The 12,301-nt window shown below is 35.1% G+C and overlaps 1 protein-coding gene across 1 annotated transcript in view; it reads right to left on the bottom strand.

Annotated features, from left to right (window-relative positions):
- Positions 1 to 12,301, bottom strand: part of Lrp1b (LDL receptor related protein 1B) — a 1,777,071-nt gene that overhangs the window by 106,736 nt on the left and 1,658,034 nt on the right. The window contains exons 69-71 of the mRNA XM_041674488.1: positions 4,865 to 4,994; positions 3,179 to 3,285; positions 2,711 to 2,843 (exon numbers count right to left, since the gene is read on the bottom strand). Coding sequence (XP_041530422.1) covers positions 2,711 to 2,843; positions 3,179 to 3,285; positions 4,865 to 4,994 — 370 coding nt within the window. The remainder of the gene's footprint in view (positions 1 to 2,710; positions 2,844 to 3,178; positions 3,286 to 4,864; positions 4,995 to 12,301) is intronic.

Genomic DNA, 12,301 nt, shown 5'->3' with positions numbered 1-12,301 from the left:
TCTGCAACATTTCCAGAGTGGAACCTGTTTAGCTTACATTGCCATCTTTTAAAACCACAGAAGTCTGAGACACATAAAAGGGCAGGTGCTCAATGCAACAGAGAGTGGACTGATTGACATTCACAGTGTAAGGCTTCCAATTCCTATAGAGTTTTCTAAAATGCTACTTTACTTCAAGTGTCTGTAACACTAAACTCTAAATTATTGCAAACTAAAAGTAATCTTAATTATCAAAAATCATACAACCTAATATATAACCATATAAAGTTTTCTCTGAAAACAATACAAAAGAAACTACATGTGACTTTCCTACTGAAAGGAATCTGAACACATTCTTTGTGTAGTGATAGATGCCTTAATTCCAGCACTTGAATGACTGAAGCAATAGTACTTAATCCTGGGGACAATACTAGGTAATATAACTACCTAGAAAGACTGTTTTCCAAAAGGAAGGAGGAGGAGGAATGAAGAAGGGAGTGAGAGAGGGAATAAGAAACACACAGAGAAAGAGAGACAGACAGACAGACAGATAACATGAATATGGAGTTCAAGAATGCATTGCTTTAATTCCAAATAAAACTCTGTAGATTATGTAGTAGAGTCAAATTGTTTTGATAAGAATGGTTTAAATTACTAATCTCATTGCATGCTCTATTTTACAACAAATTAAATTCAGTCATGTTTATGAACTTATGAATATTTTACCTTTAGAAATTCTGTTTGTAGTTTATCTGTGTTGTTAAAAGGAAAGGTTATCTCCCTAAGCTATTGAGTTAGATTTCATTTTATTTATATATGCTCAGAGAGAGAGCTGGAAATAGCACTGCTTTTTTTTATTAAGAATAGAAAAATAAATTAAATTTTATTAACAGTAAGCTAAAGGTTTTGGTGATAGCCTACTAATGACTTCTCCCTGTACCATAAAGAATTCGTACTTCAAACAGTGCATCGTGGGACTCTTGGCATCCTGTATTTATTACAATGCTTAATTCTCAAATGACATGAGCTACAAAGAAACAACAGAAAAGGTGCAATTGAAAGATATTGGCTAGATTAACATTTCAGTTGCTTAGTTATATTTGTGATCAATTTACTAGATGATTAATAGCAAAATAGATAACATAATACATGCTTGGCAATGAAGATTCTGAATTATAACTGTGTTGCTCAGAGCTTCACCCAGCTTCACATGAAAACTGATCAAGAGGACCATACAGGAGGCAGCCATTCATAGTTGTCATATGGTTTTGGGTTGGCAGAAGTTTTGATATGGAATAATATTTTTAAAAACATATAAACAGATTACATTCTTTGAACTTGAGTTTTCTAAAAAAAATACTGTAAATTGTTTTTTCTACAAATGCCAGAACAAGTAGAACCAAGAATGAAAGTTCAAGCCACAATAAACATCAGGTTCTTTAGGATCACAGACTCTATCTTTTAAAATACAAGTGCTGCTGTTAATTCCATCAGGTTTGGGACATTATTCTTGTATATTAACTAACCAAATCTGAGTCTTTGGTTTCCAGTATACCATTTGTTAGTGGAAGTGTCCCACTTCAAGGTGACAGAACATCAATTATAATAAAAGGTAGGTTTATTTTAGCTTTCTAAAATCTAAAATCTCAAGATCTCAGAAATATTTATCAATATCAAAGATACTTCCTCAGATAAAATTAAACACTAAAATTGCCAACACTTTTAAAATACGTTTGGAAGTCTATGGTGGTATCATCTCTTTTATTAAATTTTAAGGTGTTGAAAGGTAAAATTTATTGGGACAAAGCTGTGATATAGTTACAACAGCTACCATATAAACAAACAGACAAAAAAAACCCCAAATTATGCAAAACTAAGAGTTCTGCAACCTGTGATCACTTTAAGTTTCAGGATATAATTTCTTTTTAATTAACTTACAACAACAAAAACTGGCTGTTTTTAATGTCACAATGTACAAGAAAACATAGTTTCAAAAAATTGCTATTCAAACAGCTATAAAAAATTTATACTAAAATTGAAAATTATCTTCCAGAGTGAAAAAAAGTACAAGTCATGGTCTCAACAACATAACAAGAAGAAAATGTCTGGCACAAATTACAAGTTACATATCATATAGGTGACAACTTGGTACAATCTAATAAGCAACGTGATCCTTCCACTCTTTCAGAGTAAGAAAAGTCACATTGAAGCGAGGCAGATGTAGAACTTGGAGAACATGTGAGCAGTCATGCCTCTAGAAGCATGTCTTGTATGAATGTTGTGTCCTCTGTTTACAGATGCTGTGTCCTGTTTTCTTAAATACTCATTTCTCTACATAGGCTATGTCTTGACTCTACAGAGGCTGTAACCTCTTCGAAGACTGGTTGTCATCCATCCTCCTACCCAGATGCTGTGTCCTCTGTAGCTCACATTTTAGCACTGAACTTACGTCTAGTCTGGAGAAAGCCTGCCATCCAGTACTCTATATAAACTCTTACATCTGAGTGAGTTTTCTCCCATTGTGCAGAGTTTGGGCTTACATCCTGCTTCAAAATTTTGTGGATTTTTCTTATTTACTAAAGGGAGAATGGAATGGAAGCAGAAAGAACTAAAATAATTATTCATAGATCCTTTCATTTGCCTCTTCTGTAGATACTCTCCCACAGCATTACTTCCATTCTCTCATTTATGAAGACACAGACAGACAGACACACAATCACCAGCACCTTACCTCTGCCACAGTTCTCCTCATCGCTGCCATCCACGCAGTCAAAAATTCCATCACACAGCCATCGAATTGGAATACAGTATGCTTTATTTTTGCAACGAAACTGATCTTCCTTACATTCTATAACACAGTCCATCTGCTCAAACACAGTGGGAAAATAGCAGTCTCATTAATGTTGATGGAATCACTAGGAAATTCACAATAGTAGATGTCTGCTATAGAGTGAGATTTAACTTAGTTTGTCTTAATGACCACAACCTCTACAAGCAACAATGTGCTGTAAGATACAGACAGAATGAAGAGTCTTCTATTTTCTGTAGAAATTATACACCCGTAAAACATATAGCTATGTAAAATTTCAGATAGTTCTGATAGTCAAACTTCTGCTTATTTTTCTTGCATTTGTTTTTTTTTTTTTTAACCCCAGTTCAAGTAATTCAAAACTTTAATCAAATGATAGTTTCACTTTACCTCATCTGAACCATCAGCACAGTCGGGTTCGCCATTACATTTCAAAGATGCTGTCAGACATCCTCCATTGGCGCACATATATTCACTTGATGAGCAAGCAGGAAAGGCTAAACAATTAGAAAGCTGAAGTTTAGCAAAAGTGATGACTGATGCAGAAGGTAAAATATATACAAACATAGGCAGCTACAAATTCATGGGCAGACTAAAATTAGGTTATGTTCTTTAAAAATGTTCAACAATTAGCATTAGGGACCATTTAAATTGTTATTTACACTATTTTTTTTAATAGGAGGAACATTTCAAAGGTGTAATTGGCTGTGATGGGAAGTAGGGACTAGGCTTAATGAACAAGAAAAATCCTTGAGATGCTTTTCTGTTGACCATGAAGAGTTAAGTGAATTTCTCACAGTTTTAAATTATCACAAAAAGTCTACTTTCATAATGCAAAAAAAAACATTAAGTAGCCTTGAGCCTTGAAAAAGTTTATGTATATGTATTATACCAATCCTATAGATTTCATATTCTTTCTTTCTTTTACTTTTTTTCTTTATTACTTATTTAGTGTTTTTTTTTTTTGAGAAAGATTTTCTTTGTGTAGTCCTAGCTATTGTGGAACACATTCTATACATCTGACTGGACTCAAATTTACAGATCTTCCTGCCTCTGTCTGCCAAGTTTCTGAGATTAAAGGTGTGTGCCACCTTGTTGGGCAGTTTTCTTATTCTTGAGCAGAGTTAAGTGGATAAATTACTACCATATCCCAGTTTCAATTAATTATCATATAATTTATATTAGCTTAATTTTGCCTATAGATTTGGATTTAAGGCTTTTAATAAGACTTCTAGTGTTTGACCTTATATTTGGTAATGATGTGTCCTAAATTACTTTAGAATCACTCTGAGGTCTAATTGCTTAAGCAAAGGAATAAAAGGCTCCCTTGAGTTTCAGTTGTTTTATAGAGCAGTTTTGTCTAGCAAATCTGATAGGTACAATGGCTAAGAATACATCTGGAAACAGAATGAAAAGTGCGATCCATTACAATACTGATCATAGCTTGAGCAGAGTTCATGGCAATGAGTTCCTTGTCTCCCAAGTCTATGCTTTTGTGCTTATACACAAATGATAGCATGGCCTTTTGAATTTGTTTTCCTATAAAAATCATAACTGAAATATCTTGATAAGCACTTTATGTCTAATGAGCATGATTTAGAATCATGTTTCAAAAATAGAAACATATGAACTAAATAATTTTTCTATACCCTCTATGACCTTCTAATTTTCATTTGACTTGATATGAGACATAAATACAAAAGAAGGCATGTGCATCTCAGCTGGCCCATCCAACTGCTGCCATCTGTTTCAGAACCTCACCTTCTGTGACTAAAACCTTGATACTGCATTTCAATCAAATTTCATTTTATAACAAGTGAGACCAATTCCAAGACTGACATTGGGATCCCATACATAACTAGTGATTTTATCTGCCAAAGTGTCTTTGAAAAACAGGAAGCGAACACAAAGAACTTATTCACAGATACTTCAATTGATCTTTAAAAGTCAGTACAATGTAGGTCTGTGCCAGAGTTTTCTGGACACAACATATTGGTTTTGAAACAACATTTGATTCAAGTTTAATTGAATCAAGTTTAAAATAGCCAGTAATTTAGATTTTCTACTCTCATTTACCTGGCTCACAGTTTTTCTCATCTTCTCCATATTTACAATCTTCATGCCCATCACACTTCCATTTTGCTGAAAGGCATTGACCATTGGAACACTGAAACTGATCTTTGGAACAACTTGTTTCACAATTTTTCTGCCAAATATAACAGAGAGAAAATTAAATTAATTCTTTTTAAGAAAAATATCTGCAAAGCTAAAAGACTACAACAATGTTTATAAGGGTTTAAAAGCCACAAGAACGGCATAAGACATAGCATATGTTCATTGCTGGTCTGTGAGCCTGACAGAGAGATAAAAAAAAATTCAGTTTTCTCTGTGAATAGTCTTACTTTTTCAATTTTTATTTTTAAGTTAAAATATAATTACTTTATTTTTCACTTCCCTTTTCTTTCTTCATATCCTTCCATATTCTCTCTCCCTTCTCTACCCTCTTTAATTCATGACATCCTTTTCTTCAGTTGTTTTTGGGCCCTCTTCTGACCATCAGTTGCATCTCCACACATGTGTACATGCAAATATACATGTGAAGAAATAAATTACTTGCAAATTGTGAACTTGTGAAGAAATTAATATCTTTAAAAGAAGATGATTATACTTTTCAAATGCAATTCTAAGAGAATTGTCCTTTGTGGAATAACACCTATGGGATTGAAACAACTTTTAACAAAATAAGACTTAACATTGCTTATGTTTAAAAGAAAAAGTTCTTTTTTTCTTTTCTTATACTAATGGCAGTACAGTTAGGAAAGTGTCCTTTTATTATATCCAACAACAGTCTATTTCAGATAAGCCATATTTTACACTTGCATCCCAGGGCTGGTATCTGTCACCCAGATTTGAAAGTTCTGAACTTAAATACAAATTCAAGTTATTGGGACATTACTTTTTTTAAGAAAGAGAACAACAATATGTCTGCTATCATGTAGCTCAAGAACTCAGTTCATGTCACCTGAAGAAGATAAGGAGCAGACTGGAAAATATGTTCCTCAATTATGGTCATTTCAACTTTTAGTAACTAAAACACAAATTTTTGGAGTCCTTTGTTTGTTGGTGAGCTACTCTTTAACATGAGACATGACCTATTGTGGTTGATAAGCCCAGTGTTTTTACACTAGAGAAAACTGATTTTCCCTTATCCAGAATATATGACAGTCCAGTTGTTATCATAAGATAAAACAAAATTTATAACATTGAAGTTGGAAAAGACAGATCAAGAGAAGGAAAAGACACTAAGAGTAGGCAAAAGAGTCAGAGATTAATTCATTTGCATCCATTAATCCCATAGAAACACTTATCTGGAAGCCATACTCTAAATCCAGAGAACCTGGTGAAGACCCAAGCAGGCTCTATGTATGTTGCTTCAGTCACTGTGAGGTCATATGAGCTTTGTTCATGTTTATTTAGAGTGTATTGTTTTCTTGGTTTCCTCCATCTCTTCTGGCTCTTACATTCTTTCTGCCTCGTCTTCTTCAGAGTTAGCTAAACTATGGTGGTTATGGACAATTTAGGGATGGTATTCCATGGCTTATCTTCCCTCTGCATAATGTCTGGCTGTGTGTCTCTGTATTTGTTCATATCTGCTGCAGGAGGACGCTTCTCTGATGATGGTTGAGGAAGGAAAAGATTTGTTTCACTGAGTCTGGGATATCTCACTATGGATGATCGTTTTCTAATTCTATCCATTAGACTGCCAATTTCATGATTTCATTGTTTTACTGGCTGAATGATACTACATTGTATAAATGTAACACATTTTCTTTATCTATTCTTCTGTTGCTGGCCATGTGGTTGTTTTCAATTTGTGACTATTATAAATAGAATAGAATAGAATAGAATAGAATAGAATAGAATAGAATAGATAGACATACTGATGAATATCTTGCAAACCACCATAGAACCTTCATCTGGCAATGGATGGAGATAGAGACAGAGTCCCACATTGGAGGACCGGAATGAGCTCCCAAGGTCCCAATGAGGAGCAGAAGAAGGGAGAACATGAGCAAGGAAGTCAGGACCACGAGGGGTGCACCCACCCACTGAGACAGTGGGGCTGATCTATTGGGAGCTGACCAAGGCCAGCTGGACTGGGACTGAAAAAGCATGGGATAAAACAGGACTCTCTGAACATGGCAGACAATGAGGGCTGATGAGAAGCCAAGGACAATGATATGGGGTTTTGATCCTACTTCATGTTTTGACTTTGTGGGAGCCTAGCCAGTTTGGATGCTCACCTTCCTAGACCTGGATGGAGGGGGGGCTTGGACTTTCCACAGGGCAGGGAACCCTGACTGCTCTTCGGACTGGAGAGGGAGGTGGAGAGGAGTTGGGGGAGGGAGGAGAGAGGAGTGGGATGAGGGGGAGGGAAATGGGAGGCTAGGAGGAGGCAGAAATTTTTTTCAATAAAAAATAAAAAAAAGAATAGAATAGAGAGATGATCATGGTTGAGTAACTGTTTGTGTGGCAGGATGAAACATCATTCAGTTATTGTCAAACTGAAGTGTTTTAGGTTGTATTGCTATGAAGAGACACCATGACTTCAAATGTTGTCTGAGGTTCCTGTCCCACCAGTTCCCCAAGCCGTTTAGTCCCAAGAAATCACACAGAGGTCTATATTAACTATAAACTGATTGGCCCATTAGCTCAGGCTTCTTATTAACTCATAACTTTTAGTAGCCCATTATTTTTATCTGTGTTATCCACGTGACTTGGTAAATTATTCAGTAGTGAAGTCACATCTTGCTTCTTCTGTGGTGGGGTCACAACTGCAGAAGGAACTTCCTTCTTTCCAGAATTCTCCTGTTCTCATTGACCCATCTCTGCTTCCTGTCTGGTTGCCCTGCCTATACTTCCTGCCTGGCTATTAGCCAATCAGCATTTATTTAAAACATAAGTGACAGAATACAAACCACTGTCCCACACCACTCAAATACTTTTATAAAGGAAAGTATTTAATTGGGGATGGCTTACAGGTTTAAAGGTTTAGTCTTTTATTATCATGGCCAATAAGCAGACACAGTGCTGGAGGTAGAGCTCTTAAGTTCTACAGTAAGAGGAGAAAATTACAAGAAGAGAGAGATAGAGATATAGAGAAAGAGAAAGAGAGAGAGGCCTGACTTGAGCATATGAAACCTCAAAGTCAAAACCTTTAGCCAGTGACACCTGAGGAACCACTACAGTAATTTCCACAGTAGCTATATAATTTCCCACTTCCACCAGCAATATATGAATTCTGACTCTCTACATCTTTGCCAGATTGAAATGTCACTGTTTTGTTGCTGACCTTAGCTATTCTGCCAGGTGCAATATCAAAAAAGTTTTGGTCCACTATATGGTTTCTGGAAATTGAACTCAGGACCTCTGAAACAGCAACAAGGGCTCATAACCACTGAGCCATCTTTCTTATCCCCAGCAAAGCAACCCAAGCAAAAAGACAAACACTGTAGGTTCTTATTTTCATAAGTGGTTATTAGACATAAAACAAAGGATAACTAGACTTCAATCCACAGCTCAGGAAAAGCTAGATAACAAGGAAAGCCCTAAGAGGTACACATGAATCTCCCTAGGAAGGGGAATTAGGTGAGATCTCCTAGGTAAACTGGCGATGTGTTGGGGGCTGTAAAGAGGAAAAATGGAAGATGAGAACATGAGGTAATGGGATAATTGAGGGGGGGAGCAGAGTAGGAGAACAATGAAAGAGAAATCATTGTAGAGAGAGCTACTATGGGGTTAGGGAGAAACCTGGTGCTAGGAATATTCCCAATACACAATACAAAAGGATGACTCCAGCTAAGACCTAGCAATAGTGGAGAGTGACCGAAATGGCCTTCTCCTGTAATCAGATTGGTGAATACCCCAACTATTCAATAACTGACGTAGCTATATGCAGAGATCCATAGCCAAGCACCAGGGTGAGCTCCGGGAAACGATTCAAAGAGAGAGAGAGAATATAAGCAAGGGAGGTCAAGATGGTGATGGAAAAATCTACAGAGACAGCTGATCCAAACTCATGGAAACTCATCAACTAAGACTGACCGCTGTGGAGCTTCCACAGGACCAAACCAGGCCCTCCATATGTGGGAGACAGTGGTGAAGGTTGGACTATCTGAGGGTTCCTGGCAATGGAACCAAGATCTACCCCTGATAAATCTGTAGATTGCTTTTAGTAACATTTTTACTGTGTTCATCCCGATGATTAATGAGAATGGAAGATAATCCTATTTTTTGGCATCTTCTGCAATGTGTTTCTTCAAAGACTTAAAGTTTTTATCATGCAAATATTTCATTTGCTAGGGTAGAGGTACTTCAAAATATTTTATATTATCTGGGGGCTATTGTGAGAAGTGATTTTTCCCTGATTTCTTTCTCAGATCATTTGTCATTAGTATATAAGAAGGCTACTGACTTGTGAGAGTTAATTTTCTATTCAACTACTTTACTGAGTTTGTTTATCAGTTATTGCACATTCCTGTGAAATTTCAGGTAATTTATGTATATTATCATATTGTGTAAAACTAAAGATACTTTCCAGTTTCCCCGCCCCTTGATCTCCTTCAGTTGTCTTATTTTCCAAGGTAAGGTTTCGATTACTATAATGAATAGGTGTGGAAAGATTGGATAACATTGCCTACTTCCAAATTTTAGTGGAATTAATTTGAGTTTCTCTTTATTAAGGCTGGTATTTGCTATATAGTTGCTGTAAACTGACTTTGTTTTATTTAGATATGTCCCGTGTATCCATAATCTGTCTAATGGTTATATTATGAAAGAGTTGGACTTTGTCAAAGGACTTTTCTATATCTAATGAGATGACCATGTGTTTTTATTTTAATTTGTTTATAGGGTGAATTACATTTATTGATTATGTATGTTGAGCCATCTCTGAATCTCTGGTATGAAGGCTACTTGAATATGGTGGTTGATTCTTTCGGTGTGTTCATGGATTTGATTAAGTTTGCAAGCATTTTATTGAGCATTTTTGCACATATGTTCAAAAGGAAAATTGGTCTATAATTTGCTTTCTTTCTTGAGTTGTTATGTGATTTAGATTTATTGGTAACTGTGGTCTCATAAAATAAGTTGGAAAATGTCCAATATGTTTTTTCCTGTAGAATATTTGGAGAAGTATTGGCATTAACTCTTCTTGAAGACTGATAGAATTCTAGACTAGGTTATTTTTTTCTAGTTTTTTTATTTACTTTTTATGCAACATAAGGGTGGATCTTGTTTTCAAATACTCTGGATTTTTATTAAGAAGATCACACCATTGAATGAGAGCTAGAAAATTGCAATGAATTTTTTCCTATTGTTTTTCTTGTTGCTGTTGGCAATGGTGGTTGTGGGTGTTTGGGTGTACTCCCATTCTTTTGATTTAGCTAGTCTGAGATTATTTTTCCCTGTATGTAGCTAACTTTTTTAGATAATGTCTTTACATTCTTTACCTTGTATCACTTTTTATAAAGCTAGATTTGTGATAGATACTTCTTAAACTTGTGTAGATCATGAAATTTCTTCATCTATTGTGCCCGAAAGTATTGTTGGGCATAATAATCTGAGCTGGCATTAAAGTCTGTAACACATCTGTCGAAGCTATTTTGTCCTTTAGAGTCTCCATTCAGTATTCAGGTGTAATACTAATACTTCTGCTTTTATATGTTTCATGGTCTTTTTTTTTCCTTATAGGTTTTCCTTATAGCATACTTTCTTTGTTTGGTACATTTATAGTTTTGATTATAATGTGCCAAAGGGATTTCCTTTTCTTATGCAGTCTATTTGGTGTTCTGTATGATTCTTGTATATTAATAGACATCTTTAATTTCAAGAAAATTTATTCTAAGAGTTTTATTGTAAGTATTTTATGTTTTGACCTGCATTTTTATTTCCCTTATTCCTATTATTCTTAGATTTAGGTTTTTTTACACTTTCCCAGATTTCTTGGATATTTTGTGCTAGGGGTATTTTGTTTTTTCCTTTCCTTTAACCAATACATCAATGCACATTGTGTTTTCAGTGGCAGGATTCCTTCTTCCATCTGTTTTATTATAACGGTGAAGCTTGCCTCTGTAGTTCAAAATTGAGTTCCTAATTTTTTCATTTCCAGATTTTCCTCAATTTGGTTTTTCTTTATTGATTCCATTTCTATTTTCTTATTCATTTCCTTCCACTGTTTGTTTATTTGTTTCCTTCTTGAGGACCTCTATCATACTCATAAAAGCTGTTTCAAGTTTTTTTTTTTAACATATAGTTCATCTATGTTTGAATATTCAGGGAGGAACACATATGAAACAAAGAAGAAGCCTAGGGAAGTCTACTTCACACTGTCATCCATCTTTCTCCTAGTGTTCTCTCTCATGCCTCATCTCTTTTCCTCTGAACTCATCTTCTTACCATTTAGTTGTTTGTGAGTCAATTTTTCCATTATGGTATTTCCTCCTAAATCACTGTGCAATGGTCTGTCATTGTGGCTACTTCTGCTTGCTCACAGACAGATTTTATTAGAAGTCAAAGAGGATAATATACAATATATATATACTTTAGGAAATCTCCCAGATCTTTGCGGGGAGTGAGATAATAGAGTGTTATTCACTCTCCTTGGTTTGAAAATTGGTTTGAATAAGCTGTACAGGTCAAGCATCTTTGTGGACTAATATTTTTCTCTTGCATAGAAGTTTCTATTTTTCACAATCTGTACTTTTTCCTTTGCTACAAATGGCTTAGGAGCAACAGCTATAGACATTCCTGGGGTAAAGAGGTAAATAATTGTTCTTCTTTTAAGATTAATCCTTAGTTAATGAAGGAACCTGTCTTTCCTATTTTTTAATTTTATATTTGCTGACAGATATTTATTAGACTTTCTTCAATACAATTCACATTTTCTTTCAATACTTTCCCAAATATTATTACTTGCGAGAGACTTTCATAAGTGATAATGAAAAAAGGGGATTATTTCTTATATTATGATCACAAAGACCAATATAAAATATCATTTTCAAAACTACAATAACAAGAAAATATTGATTGTCAAGATAAACACACATGTATCTTTTAGAGAATGCCTTTGAGAAGAAGTTTTACCAGAAGTGGATCTACCTTTGGGACAGTTTAAATGTTTCAAGAATAGTTTGAAATACAAGGCATATGGAAGCAATGATGCCGGAGAACTGGAGAGTTCTGTACCATTAGGAATGCCATTAATGTAAATTTCTGTGTCCTGTGGTAGAGAGTACCAGGTACACCAAGACTACCTAAAAAGCACAGAAAGACCACATTAATCTCCAACAAAGTAAGACTTTAAGACTCTGTTGAATGAAAGTGAACCTTCTATTCTAACACTAAGTCTCAGAAAACACTTCCAGTTTTTTTTTTCTGAACATAAACAGGCTATGATTTCATTATTGAGGACTTTATTATTGAGTTATTTGTATTGTACACTTAATTTACTCA

This window comes from Microtus oregoni, unplaced genomic scaffold, assembly GCF_018167655.1.
Source record: "Microtus oregoni isolate MIOR12 unplaced genomic scaffold, Mior012 000025F_ref0000491, whole genome shotgun sequence".
Taxonomy (NCBI): Eukaryota; Metazoa; Chordata; class Mammalia; order Rodentia; family Cricetidae; genus Microtus; species Microtus oregoni.
This window is presented reverse-complemented; position numbering and strand designations above follow the sequence as displayed.